Below are 23,918 nucleotides of genomic sequence, written 5' to 3'. Positions count from 1 at the left end.
GAGTGGCCAGAAATAAGTCTCTCCTCAATAAAGACCCATAAACGCCCACCTGGAGTTTGCACCTAACAGACACTCAGACTGAAAAACAAGATTCTCTGGTCTGATGAAACCAAGATTGAACTTTTGGCCTCAATTCTAAGCGTAAAGTCTGGAGGAAACCAGGCCAGGCTCGCCACCTGCCCAATACCATCTTTACAGTGAAGCGTGGTGGTGGCAGCATCATGCTGTGGTGGTATTTTTTAGCGGCTGGGAGAGGTAGACTTGTCAGTAGGGCTGAAACGATTACTTGATTGAATCGAGTAATTTGACACAAAAAAAGTCATGTGACCACGGAGTGAAGCGCGTCGATGAATTTTTATAAAGAAAAATGTTCTTTTAATTAGTTTTTTGTTATTAGAGTACTCAATTAATCGTTGGATTAATCAATAGAATACTTGATTACAAACATAGTCGATAGCTGCAGCCCTACTTCTCAGAGTTGAGGGGAAGCTAAATGAAGCAAAGTATAGAGATATTCTTAATGAAAACCTGATCCAGAGTGCTCCAGACCTCAGACTGGACCGAACGTTCACGTTCCAACAAGACAATGTTGTCTACAACTAAGCACACAGCCAAGACAATACAGGAGTGGCTTAGGGACAACTCTGTGAATGTCCTTGAGTGGCCCAGCCAGAGCCCTGACTTGAACCCAATCGAACATCTCTGGATAGACCTGAAAATGGCTGTCCACCGACTGTCCCCATGAAACCTGACTGGGCTTGAGAGGATCTGCAGAGAATGGCAGAAAATCCCCAAATACAGGTAAACCTTGTGGCATCATACCCAAGAAGACTGGAGGCTGTAATCACTGCAAATGGCCTTCAACCAAGTCCCGAGTGAAGGGTCTGAATACTTAGGTCAATGCAAGATTCTCAAAGATTTCCAGCCTCCTGCTCTCACTTTCTCATTATGGAGTATTGAGTGCTGATAGATGGGGAAAATATAGATCTTGTTAAATGGGTCTGAAAACTTTCCGAAAGCACTGTATAACATTTCAGCATCATGTAGATAAAGACACCGAATATAGCATTGGATAGGAGGTTTGTGCAGCTGAAGTGAGAAATTCAGATTTTTACATATGAGTCACCCTCTGGTTTTGAGCGACTAAATACATGTTATACTGGGACAGTTGCCCACGGACAGATGTGGTCAGCGCAGATCTTCTAATGGGCTCAACAGAAGAAGAGACATAATTTTTTTAGAACATTCAATGGTCTCCGGGTGTTCCTAGATTTGGGAGTGGGGGAGGGTAATGCTACAGACACAGGGTGAGGAACCATCTGTCATGCATGTGTTTTACTGCCTACATTTTGTTAATGTGCAGAGTGTGAACATAAAGTAAAGCTTGTCGCCTCCAATTCTACATTTACTGAACGGTTGATTTTAATGAACGGGGAAATGCAGCCAAGAGGCAATGTACAACATGCATTTAGAGGCCGCTCAGTGCGCTGCAGAGACAGGCTGTGGTACCAGTCCAGGTCTGCAGTCCCGTTTGCATGAAATTAGTAATGTGAGCATTAAACTGCATCACTGCAGTAATGTCATGAAACAGGGCAGGTGTATTTTTGAACATGCGCCAGTAAGCGCCAAAAAAAAAAAAAAACACTGGCACACTGAGTCTGCTCTGTATTTATGGTTTAGACACTTTAAAGTGGTTGTCCAGGATTTTGATATCAATGACCTATCCTCAGGATAGTACAAACACAAATTGCAGAGCAGCACTCATGGACCTCATCGACCACACCGGAATGCATCAGCCAAGCAAAGACCCCAGATCCTCAGCAGTCATCAGATCAGTAATCAACGAAAGGAGACGGCAGCATCTCCAGTTCTTTCTTTATGGATCGTACTTCAAAGAGAGAGAGTATACAAAAATTGGGGGTTTGATTGGCTCCCCATCTAAATGGGAGGAGCTTTAGACACTAACATAGTTGTAGATATCACTTGTTATTTAGCTTGATAAAGGCTACTATGTAGCCGAAACATTGCTGTCTGGCTTTTTGTATAAACTCTTTTTGAAGTACGATCAATAAAGAAAGAACTGGAGATGCTGCCGTCGCCTTTTGTTGATTACGATCCTCAGGATAGGTCACCAGTATCAGATCCATGGGGTCTAACAACCTGCTAATCAGTTACTGGTCCCAAATCTACAAGGTAAGAGCTGATCAGTGGGAGTGCGGGGTGTCCTACAGCTCCAGTCCTGAGGATAAAAAGGTAAGAGCTAATCAGTGGGAGAGTGGGGTGTCCTACAGCTCCAGTCCCGAGGCTACAAGTTAAGAGCTGATCAGTGGGAGTGCGGGGTGTCCTACAGCTCCAGTCCTGAGGATAAAAGGTAAGAGCTAATCAGTGGGAGTACGGGGTGTCCGACAGCTCCAGTCCTGAAGATACAAGGTAAGAGCTGATCAGTGGGAGTGCGGGGTGTCCTACAGCTCCAGTCCTGAGGATAAACGGTAAGAGCTAATCAGTGGGAGTGCGGGGTGTCCTACAGCTCCAGTCCTGAGGATAAACGGTAAGAGCTAATCAGTGGGAGAGTGGGGTGTCCTACAGCTCCAGTCCCGAGGCTACAAGTTAAGAGCTGATCAGTGGGAGAGTGGTTTGTCCTACAGCTCCAGTCCTGAAGATACAAGGTAAGAGCTGATCAGTGGGAGAGTGGGTTGTCCTACAGCTCCAGTCCTGAAGATACAAGTTAAGAGCTGATCAGTGGGAGTGCAGGAGGTCCTACAGCTTCAGTCCCGAGGCTACAAGTTAAGAGCTGATCAGTGGGAGTGCAGGAGGTCCTACAGCTTCAGTCCCGAGGCTACAAGTTAAGAGCTGATCAGTGGGAGTGCAGGTGTTAGACCCCAAGAATCTGATACTGAGTCCTATCCTGAGGATAGGTCATTGATATCAAAATTCTGACAACCGCTTTAAGATACGTTTTATGTCTCGTCAGAGAAGGGGGCGTGGCTTATTGGGAAGGGGTGTGGCTTAAAGGAAACGCCATGTGGCACATTTTACAACTTTTTTATGCCACAATAGTGGTGCAATGCTTTTTGGTAAATGTCCCTTATTGTGATAAATTTGGCATAGTTTACAGGAATTTTTGGACTGTTCTTTCCTCAGGACAGGTCACCAATATCAGATTTGCCAGGTTCTGACATGCTGCACACACGCCAATCAGCTGTTTGAGATGGCTGCAGCACGCTGGTGAGCACCACGGTCTACTCTCAAATCACCAAGCACCGTGCCGTCCATTGGATAGCGACTGTGCTTTGTATTATAGCTGAGCCCCATTCACTTGAATGGGACTGAGCTGCGCCTTGGCCATGTGACCAATGAAAGTGACGTCACTGGCCTAGGAAGAGTCCGCGGTGCTCACTAGGGCGCTGCAGCTCATCAACATCAAAGTCCCTGAAACCCCTTTAGGGGTTTTTCAGATGAGGAGATGCCGTGCGGGTAATCTGCTGCGTGAAAGACAGCCAAGCCCCGTTCTAGACAGCAGAGACACGGAGCAGTAACATGACTGATAATGCTCTTTGCCTCTCTGTGATCCTTTTACTACAAAATCACAGTGAGATAAAGTTGTCACCGTGATTTTGTAGTAAAAAGGTCACAGAGGCAAAGAGCATTATCAATCATGTCAATGCTCCGTGTCTCTGCTGTACAGTGCGGGGCTTGGCTCTCTTTCACGCAGCGGATTCCACGCACTGGATCCGCTCGTGCGAAACAGCCCTAAGACTAAGTTCAAAATGCCTTATTCTAGACAGGGTTAGAAAACACTGGGGCAGGTTTACTTAGTGGTGTGACACGCATTCTCTGTACACAGGACACAGACCATCCCGCCTACTACAAGATGGCCTCCAGGGTCCCGCACACAATGTTCGGATACTGGCTTGGGTTAAAACATGTGTGCAGGGCTCCGGAGACCAGAGAAACCAAGAGCAAGAAGAGGTAATTAAAATTGTTTTGTCTGATAGTGGGATTTTAATTTAGGGGTCTGGTGTGGAGTCTGATTAATGTAGGGGTTTGGTCCGCAGTATGAATTAGCTGTGGGGACCGATATCGAAGGTCTAAATACATTTTGCTGTTTGGGGTCAAACAAAAAGGAAACATCACCTCAAGTAAATACTTAAACACGACAAACAATAATTCTGGAGCATCTTTTCTAATGTTTTCTCGGCAGCTCCCCCATTATACCTCCTAAAAACTTTAGAATAAATTGACATGGGTGTTATTAATCCCCTTGTCAATGGGGCATGTCCCTACAGCCTACAGTTTCAGCACTGATTGCATAGTGTCAGTGTTTAGGGGAACGTCCTCAATCTACACATATATTTCTAGGAGGTATAACAGAGAGGTCTGAATTAAATTAGCTGAATATTATTTGATTTTAGCCTCTTCAAAAAAATTTAAATAAATCGGCAGGAGTTCCACAATAATGACTGTTTAATCCTGATGTTAAAAAGGTTGAGTAACCTTACAATGGCTGGTGGTGGTGGTGGTGCGGCAGAAACACATGAACACGCACCAGGTCTTCACAGCTTATAAACCAGACCATTAGACAAAATCAAGGTTAAACTGCTACCACATCATACCTGGTTCTTCTTCCAAGAGGCCTGATGCTGCCAGCTTATTCCGGAGTGCACTATAACAGTTTTCAAGTCCCTGTAATGTAGAAAACCAGAAGAAATAAGCACTTGATCTACACACAAGTCCGTGGACTGGGTATAAGTGACACCCATGTACATGGACAATTTACCATATTTAAGCTCTGTGCTCAGAAAACATATTAGGGCCACCCTATAAAACCCATGAGATATGCAGGCTACACATGTCCATTCTGAGAACCCTCTTGTGTATCTCATCGGAAATTAGACTTCTCTCAATCAGTAGACATTTTAAGGGGTTGTTTCATTTCAGCAAATAGCAGAGTTAATACAAGGCACTTACTAATGTATTGTGATTGTCCATATTGCTTTCTTTACTGGCTGGATTCATTTTTCCATCACATTATACACTTCTCGTTTTCATGGTTACGACCACCCTGCAATCCATCAGTGGTGGTCGTGCTTGCACACTATAGGAAAAAGTGCCGGCCTCTCTGGTAGCTGGGACCATGGGAGTGCACATAGCCATACTTTCACGGTCCTGGCCACCAGAGAGGCCCCTGGATAAAAGCTGTGTTTAATACAATGGAAAAATGAATCCAGCCTGCAAAGGAGACAATATGGACAATCACAATACATTAGTAAGTGTCTTGTATTAACTTTATCTACAGGATAAACGCCATTTGCTGAAGTGAGACAACCCCTTTACAGGGGCCAATGATCTGGACAATTATCAGGAAGAAATGCTCCTATGAACGTCCTTTCCCAATAACTGCCCTGTGTAAAGGTGCCGACGATCACCGGATGAACATGCAAACGCTCATTCATCGTTTGAAAGCATCACTGGTGCGCGCTCATCTAAACATGACTGGTAGCTGGGTCCAGAGGACCAGAGTTGATAAACCCTGCTTTAGAGGGTAGAGTCCTGACCAAGTTTGCACCCCCAGTAGAAGAGGGGATTATTCCAACTGGGCCCCCTCTTGCCCTAGGCCCCATAGCAGTCGCATGGTCTGCCGCTATGGTAGTTATGCCCCTGCCTCCGATGATAATTGCCTGCTGTGTTGGCCAGTGTGTACTGTGTAAAGTGTTTAAAGCTGTGTTTCAACAGATAATTTTAGCAAGGATATGCCATTACATGATCGTTGTAGGGGTTTAAAGGCTATGGACACCACAAGGCTATGGCAATTTTTATTTTATTTTTTATTACTATTAAAAATATTTTTTTAATTTAGTCTTCGTTAGAAATGTTGAGCCCCTTTTTCTGTACAGTCTTGAGATTCTCTAGTAGCAAAATCTGTATTTTTACCAGTTTCCCATCAGGCAGCTTATTATATCTAACCTTCTAAATATTCATTATAGCTCAATTCCTATCTTACTGATAAGAATGTGGCCTAAAGGGGTTATCTGACTTCAGCAAATGCAACTTATTATGAAGAGGAAGTTAATACAAGGCACTTACTAATGTATTGTTATTATGCATATTGCTTGCCCATTTCCATGTTTACAACCACCCTTGAAATCCATGAGTGGTGGTCATGCTTGCACGCTATAGGAAAAAGCGCCGGCCTCTCTGGTGGCCAGGACCTTCGGAACGCACCTAGACCACTGTTTTTTCCTATAGTCTGGAAGCACGGCCACCACTAATGGATTTCAGGGTGGTCGTAACCATGGAAATGAAAAGTGTATAATGCGATTAAAAAATGAATCCAGCCAGCAAAGGAGGCAATATGGACAATCACAATACATTAGTAAGCACCTGGTATTAACTTTCTCTACATGATAATCGCCATTTGCTGAAGTGACAAAACCCCTTTAAGTACGTGTTTTTGAGCTATTAGTAAGGCTACTTTCACACTCGCGTTTGATGCGGATCAGTCATGTTCTACTAGTCACCATTGTAGTTTCCTGCACAGTGGGGATCTCGGAGTGGAAATATAGCAAAAGTGCCGCTATCCATTAGTCGCATGCCACCAAGTAGAAGGTAATGGCATAACACTAGCGATGGCGGGGACGGCTGGAATATCCTTTGCTCACCTTGAGCTGTTGCAAGTCAGTTTCAATTTTCTCAATATAAAGCAGCATCTGTTTGAACATGTCTGAAGGTGGCGTGGGCTCAAGGTGCCCGCCGACAGGGGGGTTCAGCCTGTCTGCTGCATACGAGGATCCTGCTTGTTGCTCTGAATATGTGCTTTGATTAGAGGACTCAGAGTAAACAAAGTCTTCATCTGTGGAGCTCTCCTGCATGTTCCCATAGCCCTCCAGAATCAGGTATCTCCCTATAATAAAGAAATCGCTATTAAAATCCATACAGCCACTGCTACAAGGGGAAAAAACAAAACAAAGAGTCACCCAACAGATACCAACCCAATATCTGATACTGGACTTCTTCTGAATCTTTAGTGTAGTTCTTTGACTGTTCATCGATTTGAGGTTCATGAGCATCAAAAAACTGCTCTCCGCCATCTTCCGGGGCCTCTTCTGAGCCTACGCTACCATGATCGGAGTTTCTTTTTTCAGTCTTTTGCTGTAAGAGTGATTGTTTATTGGCACAAGCCTTTCCGATTCGTTTCCTCTGGTGGTTGTGTCCCGAAGCTCTTGACTGTCTCTCGCTCTCCGTTATCTGCTGGGTGCGCCGACTGCAGAAACGCTGGAAGTTCTCGGCTTCTTCTTTCTGAAGGAGCTTGACCTGCTGCATTAGTAATTCTCGGAGTAGTTCCACTACAGGAAACAAGTGTTATATTTTAATGAGGAGGGCATTAAAAATCAGCGTACCGCTTGTGATACACAGGGGGTTCAATAGGGCATCTGTCTCTACTAGAGAGGACTTGCCACTTCAATGGGAAGTTAGGCAAATGTACTTGCTTTCCATGAAGTCTGCACGGAGGCTGGCGGTGGATGTAATATACCAGGACGTCTCCATGACATAATGGGGCAGAATTAATAATCCCGCCTAAGGTTTAGGCAGCGTAAACCTAGACAGGCAATCTACAGATGAGCCGAATTTACAGTACAGGCACACAGGGAATGATAATGGCATGTTGGACACTATTGGGTGCGTGACAAATTGTGCAAATTTAAAGCCTCACCCGGGTCCCTCCCACAATAAATGAAATGCAAGGAAGGGACACCATTTATTTTAACTTTTTGGTTGATTGAGCCACAGATTTAGCGCATGTAGCTCCGACATCTGCGGAGAAAGCGTCAGACAAACATCTAAGTAAATCTTCTCCAATAGGCCGTAGATAGGGTTACTGCACAAATTAAAGTGGGCTTCCTACAGGAGAGGTATAAGCATTACATCGGGGGCATTACACAGATGCCTTCAGCTGCCAAGTGCACATGTAACAGGTCAGTCAGTGTCCCAGGTACGAATCTGCTGACAGATGCCCATTAGAGGGGTTTTCTGGGAATTAGGATACTGATGACCTTTCCTCAGGATAGGTCATCAGAATTAGATTGGTGGGGGGTTCAACACCGTGCAACCACATCAATCAAAGGTGTCTAAAGGTGACATTGTGCTCCGGTGAGCACTGCGGCCTCCTCACAGTGCAGTACGTTGTGCGGTGGTCACTTGACTGGGACTGAGCTGCACAAAGGCCACGTGACCGATGATGGTGATATTACAGACCAAAGAGGAGACTGCAGGGCGCGTCTGAGCACTGCAGCTCTTTCTAACAGCTGATCGGGGGGTGCAAGAATCGGACCCCCCGCCGATCAGATATTGATGACCTATCCAGAGCATAAGTCATCAGTATCTCAGTCCCAGAAAAACAACAACTTTAAAGTCATTAGACTATATCCAAAATGTAGTATTATGCTCCATATGCATTTCTCACATTAATATGGGACTATCCTCTCGCAGGAGATAACCGTTGCAGTTTTTCATCGTCTATTATCGACATTTCGTTCTCCGATTCTTAACAGGGGTCAAGAAGGAATTTTATTCGCTCTACTTGATACCGTTCAAAGGTGGATTTAGTCTTCGTCTGGACCAAATGGAGTCTCACACTGAACTTTACCCCATTTATGTAATATCTGTTTTTCTGCACCCATACTGGTCGTCACCCATCTTTCCCAGCTTCTTGAAATCCTCGTTTTGCAGCGAATGCTTTAAATACTCTAAATAACTATTCAGGTTTGTGGTTCAGTAATCTGGAAAATTAAGTGTAAGTGGTGGCAATTCTGGTTGTCAGCCAAGCGTCCCAAATACAGAGATTACTCAGTGGACAGTTCAATAACCTAAATTTAAAGGAGATTTTGTTTTTCCAATTAAAGTACAATTCTTTGCAAGATTTTTTTTTAATTTTTTTTAAATGCAGGGACTATGAGAACAAAAACCAAAAGAAAAACCTTACACCTGCCTCCCCGAATCCCCTCCACTCCAGCGCTGCCACTGCTAACCTGCCCAACGCTGCAGCCAAGATGTGCCTGTATACCGCACTGGCCTCAGAGGCATATGGCACGAGAACGCAGAGACCAGTGATTGGTTTCAGGGGTCATGTGTGGTTTACAGACAGGTCATTGATGTAGAATGGAAAGCAATGCCCAGGGGGAGGACTGAGAGGCAGTTCTGGAAGAGGGGGGTTCAGGAGGATGAGTATAAGGTTTTAGATTTTTAATTTTCCCAATAGCGACCCTGCCATTCAAAAAAAATAAAAAATAAAAATCTCAGACAACCATTTGGAAATTGACATGCAGTGACGTGGATTTTGAATCCACAACATGTCAATTCTTTCAATGGATTGTCAGCCTTTTGAATGTAGCAAAATCAATGTGTAATACAGTACAAGCAGATTTTGCAGCAAGTGTTTTCCAGGATGCCTATCCCTAAAGATGACCTGCCCCTTCTCCTGACATGCCCGCTTTAGCAACTACCTGCATTCCCCATGGAATAACAGTTCTGAAGCATCTATTCTTTTAGCTCTGTGTTGTGCCATTCCTTTATTATTCCTGCTAGAAGTTTATGAATGCATTGCTAGTAGTTTGCAATGAAGGTCCAGATGCGTATTACCAGTTGTGTCCCTGCACAGTCTGACGTTTTCCAATCAGTGAGGCCAGTGTCAGACTGTGCAGGGACACTACTGGTAACACATCATGTCATGAGAGGGATTGCGTCATGTAAATGCAGCTCTCACCTCTGACTAGCAGGCAATCGGGAATAATTCCCTTCCTAATAAAAGCCTATTGAGTTGGCCTGTGGAAAAGGGCCTTTAAAGCCGCAACCAATCAGCAGATGCAGGGGGTCATGGTGCTCGCTCCAGCTCAGCCGCTGTACCATGCATAGGCACACTATGGACGTGGCAGCCGATCGTGCATTAATAGAGTATTTTATGGATATACTATCTGCGTGGAAACTCCTTTAATCCAGTGCAAAGAAATAGATCTGCAAAAATAACACTACAGGAGAGCGAGCTGCACACAGAGTGCCACCTCCTAACCAACCCGATAATGCAGGAGAATAGAAGAACACTGTAAAGCATGGGGGACAGGAACATTGAAGACGTTCCCCTACCAGCCCAGCAGGTTGTCATTTCAATCCTACTTACAGTTTCTGAGTGCATCCTGTGCCCATGTGTGCTCCGCAGCGGTGCAATAGGACACATGGCTAGGACTGGTAGATCCCGGTGGCAGCAGATTGCTCTGCACCGGTTGTGCGATGCCGTCCCCGCCTCCATGGGACAGTGCCGAAGCTTCAGGGCTTGGATCCTTGTCTGGAAGCAAAAGAAATCTCATCACTCATTCATCTACTTTCTTTTTTGAAAGCGGAAAGAAAATACATGATCCACATGCCTGTACAAGACAACCCCTTTAAAAGGTGTTATCCCCAAAAAAGTGTTACAATGCAATGAACAGGGTTTTCAAAATGGAGTCTTAATGCAAAATACATGCAAAAAAATATTGTTAGGTTTTAATGTGCATTACATTTTCCTCTCTGGTAGCGCCCCCTGCTGTTTATCCTGTGGCTGAGTTTCTGGTTGACCTTATCCTGCATTCAGTGGGTGGACTGACATGCTCAGTAGCTTTCCTGCACATCTGCCTCTCAGACACCTTTCATTCATCCATCCCTTCTTCAAAAAGGATATTGGGTGGAAGGCGGCTCATGCCACAGTGCCATTTATTAAAGGGAACCTGACAGCTCGTTTACGCAATATAAACTGCCCACAGTACCTTTCACTTCTGCTTAAAGGGAACCTGTCACCTGGATTTTGTGTATAGAGCTGAGGACATGGGCTGCTAGATGACCGCTAGCACATCCGCAATACCCAGTCCCCATAGCTCTGTGTGCTTTTATTGTATAAAAAAACTGATTTGATACATATGCAAATTAACCCGAGATGTGTCCTGTACGTGAGAGGAGTCAGGGACAGGACTCATCTCAGGGTAATTTGCATATGTATCAAATCGTTTTTTTTTTACACAATAAAAGCACACAGAGCTATGGGGACTGGGTATTGTGGATGTGCTAGCAGTGATCTAGCAACCCATGTCCTCAGCTCTATACACAAAATCCCGGTGACAGGTTCCCTTTAAGGTGCTCCAGAAGGGACTCTTAAGCAGAAGCAAAAGTACTTTCCCACTAGCGTTTAAGTTTTCCGGTATTGAGTTCCGTCATAGGTGCTCAATACCGGAAGAAACGCTTCAGTTTTGTCCCCATTCATTGTCAATGGGGACAAAACTGAACGGAACGCAGTGCTCCAAAATGCATTCTATTCCGTTTAGTTGCGTTCCCAGACCGGAGAGCAAACCGCAACATGTTCTCTGATACAATCTGACACAATAAAAAACTGATCCGTCCCCCATTGACTTCCAATGGAGTTTTGGCTATGTTAAAGATAATACAACTGGAACCGTTCATAACGGATGCAGATGGTTGTATTATCAAGCAAAAACGCTTGTGTGAAAGTAGCCTAAAACGTACGGTGGACAGTTTTAGATCACATAAACGAGATGTCAGGTCCCCTTTAATGCAATCCCTGGGGATGTGTGTGAGGAAGGGGTTAGGGTACATTCACATGATCTTGTGTAATCCTCCCCGTTTTGCGGTCCGCAAATAACGGAACAGTGTGTTCGCATTTTGCGGACAAATTACTTCCGTCTGTGTTCCGTATGTCTTCCGTTTTTTATGGTCCGCAAAAAAACGGAAGGAAAAAAAGAGAGAGAGAGAGAGAGAGAGAGAAAAAAAAAAAGAATTATTAAGGCCTTTTAAAAATATGGAAATTGATCTGCCAAAAACGGATGACATACGGAAACCATTCCGTATGTCATCCGCAATTTGCGATCCATTGAATTGAATTGGGCTGCGGACCGATCTGTGCAGACTAGAAATGCGGAAACACAGATGCGGACAACATACTGAACATTGTCCGCACATTTTATTCACCCATAGAAATGAATGGATCTGCATCTATTCCGCAAAACGCGGAACGGATGCGGATAAAATTATACGGTCGTGTGAATGTACCCTTAACAAGAGAACACTGCAGTGCACTCCTGGGAGATGCAGGTGCTCGGCTGTCTCATGTGAGGAGCTGCTGCCCACCCACAGAAAGTGAAGAGACCAGAGCAGTAGAGGGGTGAGTAAATAAGGTGAAAATTATACTGGAGAGCAATTTTTTGCCATCCAAGTAAAATAATGGTGTGTAAAACTCCAAAAGTCAGGGAATAACCCCTTTAAAGGATAACTTTTTCTATCCTCTAATAAACAGAGCTCCTTGTCCAATTTTATCCAAACACTGCTACAGTAAAACCAGGACACACAGTTTATTGCTTCATTGATTGGACAGATTCATCGTCTTGGGTTATTAGAAGTGTCAGGAAAGAATTACTATCAGATCCAAGGCACACAATCTGCTTTCCGCAATACAAATAGGAGGTGATTGCTCTGCAATGTATGTGCGCCATGGTAGGTGCGCAGTGAATCAGGATATTACTTCTCGTTTTATAGAGTGTGCATTGACAAATATAACGACTTTTGGAATTTGCTGATAAATTCGGTCGCTGTATGTTACCTCGAATCTGGAGCCAAGTGTACAGAGCAAAGTCCTACAATAGCCAGAGGCGCAGCCATAATATACAGAGATGCATCTGCTACTGACGAGTGACTGGCATATCTGGATCCCTGTATCATATACAGGTGTGAAGTATTGTACGCAGTCGTCCTGGCAGTAATGCAAGAACAACCACATGGCAAGAAGTATAATATAAAGTGTATACATTATGCTCATTATTCTTCTGACAGCAGACTCTGAAGCTGGCACAGGCACCACATAGTGTAGGGTGGATATAATAACAAATATATTACTTATGTGGGTTGCCTGATGAAAAAAACAAATATAAAAGTAGTAGATTTCCTAAAGGAGTGGAGCCGTACCCATGAACAGTCTTAACACTAAACATATGGTAGGACATCCCCATTTATTGAGAGGCACTGCACTGTAAAGGGGTTCTCCAGGATTTTGATGGCCTATCCTCAGGATAGGCCATCAATATCAGATTGGTGGGGGTCTGACAACTAGCACCCCCGCCCATCACTCTGGTAAGCGTCACGGCCTCCTCACAGTTTACCAAGCACAGGTGGATGGCGGATGTGCTTGGTATTGCACCTTAGCCCCATTTACTTGAATGCCACTGAGTTTCACCTTGGCCATGTGACTGATAAACGTGCCATACGCGGCCTAAGAAGAGGTCTATGCGCTCACAGCCCCTTCATACATACAACTATACGGCAGGGCCGGTGCTTGGTATCAGACCCCACCGATCTGACATCTGCCCCTGTATGACCACAAAGACATTAGGCATTACATATTTTACACACCTGAGCTAGTCTCTGTCAGATCTTCTCCTTTATCCTCCACTTTCTGCTTCTCATCATCTTCATGTTCCTCTCTGTGATTGTGTAAGATAAAGAAAAGTTACATCAAGGCCCTTTCCCCCATATTTTAGAACATTATATTAATGCCCCTTTCTTTCTGGACTTTACTTGGTTCTCATATTGCACTAAAAAAATTAAAATACAAAACATTAATAGAAATCTCTGTTCTGTGTCCAAGGAGGCCAGACATACCCCCTCCTCTTCTTCACTATCTTGTAACTGGTTGACAATTGGCTGCAGAAGGAGCCTCCCCTTAAGAACAAATATTAAGCCCTGCCCTTTCCCTTAGCCCCACCCCCTAAGACAGCTGCCAGGCAAAAAGGGTTAATTACTCTTACCGGTAATAGGATTTACCAATAGCCTCCACAACGGCACTCTCAGGAGGGTTTCCCTGCCTCCCCAGGAAAGGAAACAGCGTAGAAGCTCAAGTATAAAAGGCCCCCTCCCTTTACCCTGATTCAGTTAATGACGCAGGACTTGTTAGTAGTGCAAGAAGTGTATTGAAATATTCAACAATATAATATAACATAAATTATGTCATAAGAAACACAACGAGTGGTTGGGAAAACTCCAGTGTCGTTGTGGAGGCTATGGAAAATTCCAATTACCGGTAAGAGTAATTAACCCTTTTCCCCGGCGCCTCCACAACGGCACTCTTAGGAGGAGTAGCAGAGAAACAATAATTTTAGGGTGAGATAATACTTCTCTGCCAAATGATAAATCATAGTTATGGAGCACATCCAACTTGTAATTTTTCTTTAAAAAGTATTTGGGCTTGCCCATGTGGCTGCCCTGCATATCTGTTCCACAGACCCAGAGGCATTTTCTGCCCATGAGGCAGATACCGCCCTGGTAGAGTTTGCTTTTATTCCGCTACTGGGAGTCAAGTCCTTCTGCAGATAACAAAATTCAATGGCATTTCTTATCCATCTTGCAATGGTACTCTTGCTTGCTGCCGAGCCTTTATGATGGCCTCGATATTGAAGAAGATGGTCTGTATTCCTGAATTCTTTGGAGACATCCAGGTAAGTTAGTATGCATCGTCTTACGTCCAGATTATGATAGCTTTCATCTATTTCTGAGGATGGATTCTGGCAAAAAGACGGTAAGGATACCTCCTGCTGGCGATGGAACCTGCAAACGACCTTAGGCAGAACATAGGGGTAATACTGTCCTCCAAAAACCGTGAGGTAAGGTGATCTACAGGAAAAGGCCTGGATCTCCCCCACCCTTCTGGCTGATGTGATTGCCAATAAAAAGGTGGTTTTGTACGTTAAACATTTTAGTGGAATATCCTGTAAGGGTTCAAATGGTACATCCATCAGAACTTTCAAGCACCAGGTTTAAATCCCAAGGAGGTATAGTGGAATGAACAAACGGAAAACCGCCTCGTCGAGTCTTTTAGAAATCGTTTTATCAGGGGCAGGTTGCCAACTTAAAATATTTACACCTTAAGGGTGCTTGGTCTGAGCCCCTTATCAAGACCGGAATGATGGAAATCCAATATAAGGGGAACATCAGGGTCTCGACTGTGATACCATCAATTCCCTGCAAATATTAAGAAGGCTTTCCACGTTCTTGAATCGATTTTTTGAAGTTGTGTCCTTTTTACTGAACAAAATAGTGCAAATTACCGGCTCTGACAAACCTTTTTGTTTTAACATAACTTGCTCAGTTTCCAAGCTGTTAGATGTAATTGAGATACACTTGGATGGGAAACTGCTCCCTGATGCAGTAGACCTGGATACGATGGGAGAGACCAGAATTCCCTCGCCACGAGATCGAATAGGAGAGGAAATCCAGGATCTTTTCGGCCAGAAGGGTGCTATCAGTATCAATTACGCCGTTTCTTCTATTACCTTCATCAATACTCTCGGAATTAAACTGAAGGGTGGGAAGGCATAAGGTAGACCTCCTGGCCATGGGGCAGACAGAGCATCTACAATCAGAGGTTGATCCCAAACGGAGAGGGAGCAGGATTTCTCTACTTGTCTGTTTTTCTGATCTGCAAAAAGGTCTACTGTCAGGGTACCCCATTTTTTTTTTATATCTGTTTGAAAATGTTGGGGTCTAGTAATCATTCTCCTTCTTTCAAACTTTCCCTGATGAGATAGTCTGCCACTATATTTTCTTTGCCTTTTAGATGGACGGCAGTCAGAGAATTCAGTTTTTTTTCCACCCAACAATTTTTTTTTTCCTGACAGTTCTTGCAGTGTTTTTCTTTTTGCTCCTCCTTGGCGGTTTAGATAGGCCACAGTGGTGGAGTTGTCGGACAGAATCTTTACATGTTGGGATCTTATAGTCGACTGTAGAGAGAGAAGCACTTTGAAGACTGCCATCAGTTCTTTTTAAATTGGAGGATGCTAGTACCATCTTTTGACTCCAAAGACCTTGTACTACTTGATCTTTGGTGTGTATCCCCCATCCTCAACTGCTGGTGTCGGTTGTAATAACGACTTGATTTATAGGTCACCAGAACCCTCCTCTTTGAAGATTTTTTCTGATCTTCCACCAGAGGAGAGACTGTTTTACTTTTAAAGGAACTTTTATTCTTTTCTCTAGGGTGTTTTGATTTCCATCCCAGGTTTCTAGGAGAAACAATTGTAGTGTCATTGTATGATGCTGGGCCCACCTGATTGCTGGAATTGAGGAAGTTAGATGGCCTAATAGTGTCATTATGTCCCTAATGGACACTATTCTGGATTCACAAAATAGCGAGACCTTTTGAGAGGGGGAAGTCAGTTTTTTTGAGGGAGGAAAGACATAAGATTCCCAAAAATATTTTTTGCCAACTGGGAACTAGGTCTGATTTTTCTTCTTTGTTTATCAACCAGTCCAATTGCAACAACTTCCTTTGTACAATCTGTAGATGAACCTGGAGGTCTAGAAGGGACGGGCTGCCACTAAAAAATAATCCAGATATGGAACAATTAATATTCCTTGAAGATTTAAAAAAACTCGTCAGTTCGGCCATAATTTTTGAAAAAAATTCTGGGGGCTGAAGACAACCCGAAGGGTAGGGTCTGAATTGGAAGTGACGTTTTTGCTCCTACAGAAATATCGCAATTCTGTGAATGGAGACATGGTAGTACGCATCGGAGGGATCCAGGGTTACCATGTAGCAATTGTGAATCAAGAGATTCACTGTCGACTTGATGGTCTCAATCTTAAATCTTTTGTAGGATATGTTTTTGTTTAACTTCTTTACATTTATTATCAATCTGAAAGACTTGTTTGGTTTTTGGATTAAAAAGATGGATGAATAAAACCCTGTTCCCTCATGATCCTTCGGAACCGGAATTATAACTTGCTTCTGCAGAAGAGCCAGTATCTCTGATTCTAGAGCTCGCTGTTTTTCTATTTGAAGTAAAGGCCTGTTGCAAGTGTAGTAAATCTCAAGAAGGTGCAATGAATTATAGTTTGTAACCTTCGCTTATGGTACTTATTACCCAAGGAGAAGTTGAAATATTTCCACAGGCCGAGGAAAATATTTTTATAGTCTGCCTCCTACTTGAAATTTGGTGTCATTGTGTGGATTTTGCAGTAGCTTTTGGAGTGAACAGAAAACCTCTCCTCTTTCCTCTAGGGGGTTGCCATTTTCCCGAGCCCTATTTCTCCTTTGGTCTGATCTGGTTCTTTTCTGATTCCGAAAGGACCGTCTTTGTTGGTAAAACTTTGAGTCCAAGCCTTTTTTCTTGTCTGAAGTCTTTTCCAGAATATCATCTAAAACTGACCTGAACAACTTATCCCCCTCACACGGAATACAGCATAGTCGATTCTTTGAGCCGACGACTCTAGACCAGGACCTGAGCCATATAGCTCTACGTGTGGCATTTGACAGGGCTACCTGCCGCTAAGTGCTCCTCAAATTGAGTTAACCAGACAGATAATGATCTGGAAGTACAGGTAGCCGCTATACTGGGGCTTAGCATAGCCGTGTTAGTCTCCCACGCCCGCTTGAGAAGACCCTCATACTTTTTGTCCATCGGGTCTTTTAAGAGGCTCATATCTTCAAACGGCAGAGAAGTCTTTTTTGGATATGCGGGCAACTGGGTCATCAATTTTGGGAGTTTTATCCCACAAAGCTGAATCTGATTCTGCAAAAGGATATTTCATCTTAAAAGGCATTTGGGATTCTATTTCTCTTTTCAGGATCCTTCCATTCCATAGTGATCAACATTCTGATGTTATTATGGACAGGAAACACTTTTCTTTTCTCCCAGTCCCTGAAACATACGATCTTGAATCGATTGAGATTCTTTAATGTCCTCAATCTTCATAGTGGTTCTTATGGTCTTTAAGAACTTTTCCGTATCTTCAGGTATACAGAAAGGTTTCCCCCGAACCGTCCTCAGAGGATTCAGAATTTGCATCTGAAAATATTTCCCCATCATCAGAGTCTGGTTTACCATGAAAATCCGACATCTGTGATCTTTGTGAGGTTGATGGTTGGGGAAACATGGTTGTAATCCCAAGTCTATTACTGCTTTTACTTCCTCCATAATCATTTTTAATGGATTCTAGGCAGGATGGGGATTCTTCGGTCACTACTTTGTCCGTGCACAAGGGACAAAGCGCCTTTTTAGTTTTAGACGGCAGAGCTTTCTTGCAAACCGCACACTATTTCCGCCCTGGTTCTCCGCCAGAGGATTTTATGGTGCTGGCCTCCCTGCCCTATAACGTAATAATAAAAATCAGGGCAAAATAGCAAAAAGGCTAATTTAGGGTCCAGTACCACACCAACGGGGGAATACTACACATAAAAAGCGTGCCCCCCACCCTCTTAATAGCAGAGGTAACACATCAGGCACAATATTGGAAGGAGGCTTACCGGGCTCCGGGCCGCAGAAGGATCTAGAGGCTTGCGGGGCATGTCCTGAGCTTCCAAAGCAGCTGACATACTGCACGTGTCAGGAGACGCTGGCTTGCTGCGCTCCTTGCCTCCTGACACTCCCCCTTGACATCCGCCAGTCCTCTGACGTCATGTGCTGGCGGAAGTGACGATCAGAGGCCTGGCAAATAGAACTCTCGGCCCCAGAGAATTCGGCCTGACTGCGCATGCGTGCGATCCCCAGCTCCCCGCCGTAGAATGAAACTGGGGAACGGATGCCGGGGGCTGCCTTGTACTGCAGGAATGTGGGAGGGGAGAACCACAAGGAACATGTAACTGTATGCAAGACTGGCTTACAGAGACATTTCAGCTGCAGACAATATATTAATTGTAACATTACTAAGAGTAAACCATTTGTAAATATGTCTGTGAAGGTTCTCATTTATCCAGGTCATGGTATATCTGTAAAGAATAAATCAAGGCAACTGGACTTACTGTAGATTTCTTGAAAACGTTTCACTCGTTCTTCCAACGAGCTTTCTCAATTCTGAGTGACTGTACAAGAATTCTGAGAATTCTGAGTGACTGTACATATTTATTCATAGAGAATTCTTGTAGTGTCACTCAGAATTGAGAAAGCTAGTTAGAAGAACGAGTGAAACGTTTTCAAGAAATCTACAGTAAAGTCCAGTTGCCTTGATTTATTCTTTACAGACATTTGTAATACTTTACAAAGATTATCTTTAAAGAGCACCTTTAAGGAATTGCTATGTATGCAATTCCCAGGTGTCTGCACAGTAAATCAATGTTGTTGCATTTTACTCACTCATTAGTAATCCCTGGGGTGACCTGTAGTGGAATTGCTGGTCTGGGATCCTCCACTTTCGAGGCAGCAGCTATTCTTGTAATCAAGTCATGCCAACTAAAGAAGAAAGAAAGAAAGAAACGCTATAACCTGACACAGAGTAAAACCTCACGGCATAAAAATAGCTTCTGGTAAATGTTTTATTCCGTAATCCAATAATCCAGGAATTCTAAAACTCAGACACTCAGAAAAGGATTGCAAGATAAACTGGAACTTCACAAGGGCAGAGGAACAGACTGGGCAGAGGCAATCATAAGATACAAAGTCACATCAGCAGATTTTATGGTGGAAATTTCCAAACCCTTTTTTTTTAAATTCTTTGAAGTTCAAAACACACCAGAATATCGAGTAATCCAGTATCTACTGGGTTTAATAAATGGTGGATTAAAGGAACTTTTCAATATGCAGGTAATCTTAAAGTCATGTCCACACAGGACATAAATCTGTGAAAATCTACATGATGTGTTCAGTGGTGGCTTACAGTATCTACCCTGAGAACATATGCAGAACGAACATGGGGAAAAACAAAAACTTTATACACAATTGGATAGTCAGCTGCTCCTGCCGAAGTCCACAGGTTCAGCGGATGTAGTGTAATGTGTATGACCGCCCCTACATACAATTTACTACAACCGGCAGACACTGTACTGATGCTTAGTTGTACTACTCCAATACTTTAATACATTAAAGGGGTTGGATGACATTTTTTTAAAAAAAAAGGTCTGTTTTGTTTTTTTTCTTCAGATTTTTACATTTTGTATTATTTTTATGTTTATTACAATTTTTTACTATTTTCCCTCTCTCATTTTAGTTTATTTTCATGGTGTCCGCTCAACTGAATGTGGCTGTGCTGCAATCAGACACAACCAAAGCATATGAGTGGCGCTGTGTCTGTAAAAACAAACCAAAAAAAAACACCTTAAATTCTCTGATTTCTGTATCTTTAAGACTACTTTCACACTTGCGTTAAACTTTTCCGGTATTGAGTTCCGTCCTAGGGGCTCAATACCAGAAAATAACTGATCAGCTTAATGGAGAGCAATCCGAATGAATGGAGAGCAATCCGTTCAGGATGCATCAGGATGTCTTCAGGTCATTCACTGTACGGTTTTTAGACTGAGAAAATACAGCAGCATGCTGCGGTATTTTCTCCGGCCAAAATTCCAGAACACTTGCCGGAATGTCGGACCCGGCACTATTTTCCACTGAAATGCATTAATGCCCAAGTGTTCCGGAAAAAAATGATCTGGTTTTGTGGTCTGCGCATGCGCAGACTTAAAAAAATGTGAAAAAGATAAATACCGGATCAGTTTTTCCAGATGGCAACCGGAGAGAAGGATCCGGTATTGCAATGCATCAGTTTGCAAATGGTATCAGTTTGCGACGGAACTGCCTGCCGGAATCCAAAAACGCAAGTGTGAAAGTACTCTAAGGCCTATTGCACACAACCGTACGGCTTTTTCAGTGTTTTGCGATCCGTTTTTCACGGATCCGTTGTTCCGTTTTTTGTTTCTGTTCCGTTTTTCCGTTCCATTTTTCTGTATGGCATAGTACAGTATACAGTAATTACATAGATAAAATTAGGCTGGGCATAACATTTTCAATAGATGGTTCAGCAAAAAACAGAACGGAAACGGAATGCATACGAGGTACATTCCGTTTTTTTTGCGGAACCATTGAAATGAATGGTTCCGTATACGGAACGCAAAAAACGGCCATTAAACGGGGAAAAAAAAAACCGGTTGTGTGCAGGAGGCCTAAGGCTAAATGCACACGATCAGGATTGCTCACGGATAATCCTGTTCTCGGAACTGTCTGCTCCCGGTGACCGCATTTGTTTCGTTTCAGACTGCTCGCAGGCGCAGGGACAGGTAAGGACTTACCTGTGCATCGCCGGACTTGTGATTTAAGATGGACGCCCGCATGTGTTCGCGGGCGAACACGGCGAACTTGGCCATCACTGGCAGCGATCACCTCCACAGCATGGGGAGAAGAGCGATTAACCCCATCGCTCTTCCGTATAATGACTCGTTGCTTGCCGACAGCAGATTTACACAGCATGATCTGCTGCTGGCAAACATCGATTTTTGTGTACGCACAAGTGTTTCGCTCATTCATCGGGTAATCGGCAGTACATTTACACCGCCAGCGAGCATTTAATTTTCTCGGCCCATGTAAACAGACCTTAAGCTTTATGGCGATACAAACAACCTTGAAGACGACTGAGATGCTATCAGTATAATAGCCAAATATATAATTCCCCCCTCCGTTATAAAAAACAGACCGCAGACCCCTCTCCGCAGCCACTTATCTAACTGAAGTTATAAAAGGGTTTTTATTCTGCCCAGGATTGCCAAATATTGAAAATGTATTTTCTATCAGGTTCAAGGACTGTTCTGTGAAGTAGCCAGTAATCGAATTATTGATCCGGAGGAACCGCAAGGTCACATTTTCAGGATGAATGGCGTGCGCGCAGCTTGGAAGACACTCAGGAAGCAACTCGCACCACTTTCTTTTCGTTCTTTGTCTGGACTTCACGCCCTTAGCTTGGATAACCTCAGAAGTGAACAGTAATGTGTGACCGCCATGTTCTGGAGATGTTACGTAAATGGATTGTACAGGATCGCAAAAGCATGGCTGAGGTCTTCTAAAAACCACCCACATGCGTTACTGCAGCTCAGCTCCATGGAAGATAAAAGGTCCTGAGCTGCAATACCATAAGGAGCCTGCACACAGGCGTGGCACTGTTTTTGGAAGAAAGCAGTCATGACTTGCCAACCCTGGACGTTTCCTGCAGACCCTCCCCAGCCTGGGAGTCATACTTACCCAAGACTCAAGTTTCCCTGAGTCAACTTAATCACAGGTCACCTGGCCGCATTGGTGGTATGTGACGTGACGCCTCATCGTGGCGTCCAGTCATTGGCTGCAGCGGCCATGTGGACTGTGTCAAATCAGATATCGACTTGGGGAGACCTGCAGCACTCGAGGGGAAGTGATGGAGATGGTACTAGTGGCAGGGAAGAGGTAAGTATGACCACCACCGGGCCACCGTGCGTCCAGCCATGCTGGGAGGTCTTCAGAAAAGGTCCCCAGGGTGAACAACCCCTTTGAAGGAATTATCTCACAAAGCATGGGTGATAAAAAGTTAGATTGCTGGCGGCCGATTATTAGTAGGGGTCCCGAGTCCCCCGGTCCTTCCCATCATCTTGTATACAGGGTGGCAGTCCTCCCACTTAGCTGCTTCCATATCTCTCGGCCCATATATAGGACTATATGGAGAGGTAGTGTGCACAGACGGCAATCACTCCATACCCCTCCGCCCTAAAGAGGGCCTGTCACCTCTCCTGACATGTCTGCTTAAGTAACTACTTGCAGTTCCCATGTATTCTTATGTTGTGCGATTCCTCTATTATTCCTGCCAGAAGTTTACGAATAAAGATCCAGATGGGTGTTCCCAGTATGACACTGGCAGCAGTGGTTGCATAGCGTCAGACTGTGCAGAGACACAACTGGACCATTATTTATAAACTTATAGCAGGAATAATAGAGGAACGGCAAAACACAGGGTCATAAGAATAAATGCTCTAGAACTTTATTTTTAAGTGGAACATAGTTATTTCCTAAAACAGACCCGTGAGGAGAGGTGACAGCGCCTCTTCAACAACACCTAGAACGCACTGCTCTATAATGTCAGGAAACAAGAGTTCTGAGCTTTGGATGTGAATGAAGAAGAACCCACGATATAAGGCTAGGATCACACCAGGATTTAACCTTAAAGCGTAATACAGCACCAGCAAGAGATCAGACACATTTCACGTACACTTTACTATATTTTTTTCCATGTCAACTGTGCAGTTTTTTGCAGATTTCACCCTTTTCAATGGAAGGATGAGATCTGCGGCAAAACTGCATCGAATCCGCAACTAAATCCACAAATAACACATGTGGCTTTTGGTGTGGAAATGCACAGAAATTCGTATCGGTGCGGACCCTGTGCTTGTACAGGTGAAACTAAAAAAATTAGAATATCGTGCAAAAGTCCATTTATTTCAGTAATGCAAATTAAAATTAGAATATTGTGAAAAGGTTCAATATTCTAGGCTCAAAGTGTCACACTCTAGTCAGCTAATTAATCCATACCCCTGAGCAAAGGGGACCTCAAAATTGTGACTCTGGGGTTTTCATAAGGCTACTTTCACACTGGTGGTTTGGCATTGCGTTTGTGAGATCCGTTCAGGGCTCTCACCAGCGGTCCAAAACGGATCGGTTTTGCCCTAATGCATTCTGAATGGAAAAGGATCCGCACAGAATGCATCCGTTTGCCTCTGTTACGTTTCCATTCCGCTTTGGAGGCGGACACCAAAATGCTGCTTGCATGTGTCTGACGAAGCGGAGCCAAACGGATCCGTTCTGACACACAATGTAAGTCAATGGGGACGGATCCGTTTTCACTGACAATAGAAAACGGATCCGTCCCCCATTGACTTTCAATGGTGTTCAAGACAGATCCGTTTTGGCTACGTTACAGATAATACAAACTGAACGGATGCAGGCGGTTGTATTATCTGAACGGATGCGTTTGTGCAGATCCATGACGGATCCGCACCAAACGCCAGTGGGAAAGTAGCCTAAACTGTAAGCCATAATCATCCAAATTATAACAAAAGCTTGAAATATCTCGCTTTGCATGTAATGAGTCTCATATTAGTTTCACCTTTTAAGTTG

At 43.9% G+C, this 23,918-nt stretch overlaps 1 protein-coding gene across 2 annotated transcripts in view; it reads right to left on the bottom strand.

Moving 5' to 3' along the window:
* ARHGEF12 (Rho guanine nucleotide exchange factor 12) overlaps window positions 1-23,918 on the bottom strand; it is a 216,996-nt gene that overhangs the window by 5,134 nt on the left and 187,944 nt on the right. For both annotated transcript variants that reach the window (XM_044292558.1, XM_044292557.1), the window contains exons 35-40: window positions 19,155-19,250; window positions 13,441-13,511; window positions 10,172-10,336; window positions 6,990-7,343; window positions 6,660-6,901; window positions 4,614-4,683 (exon numbers count right to left, since the gene is read on the bottom strand). In XM_044292558.1, the coding sequence (XP_044148493.1) occupies window positions 4,614-4,683; window positions 6,660-6,901; window positions 6,990-7,343; window positions 10,172-10,336; window positions 13,441-13,511; window positions 19,155-19,250 (998 nt within the window). The remainder of the gene's footprint in view (window positions 1-4,613; window positions 4,684-6,659; window positions 6,902-6,989; window positions 7,344-10,171; window positions 10,337-13,440; window positions 13,512-19,154; window positions 19,251-23,918) is intronic.

This window comes from Bufo gargarizans, chromosome 4, assembly GCF_014858855.1.
Source record: "Bufo gargarizans isolate SCDJY-AF-19 chromosome 4, ASM1485885v1, whole genome shotgun sequence".
In the NCBI taxonomy this organism is placed as follows: domain Eukaryota; kingdom Metazoa; phylum Chordata; class Amphibia; order Anura; family Bufonidae; genus Bufo; species Bufo gargarizans.
Note: the sequence above shows the minus strand (reverse complement) of the source record. Positions and strands in the feature narration are given on the sequence as shown.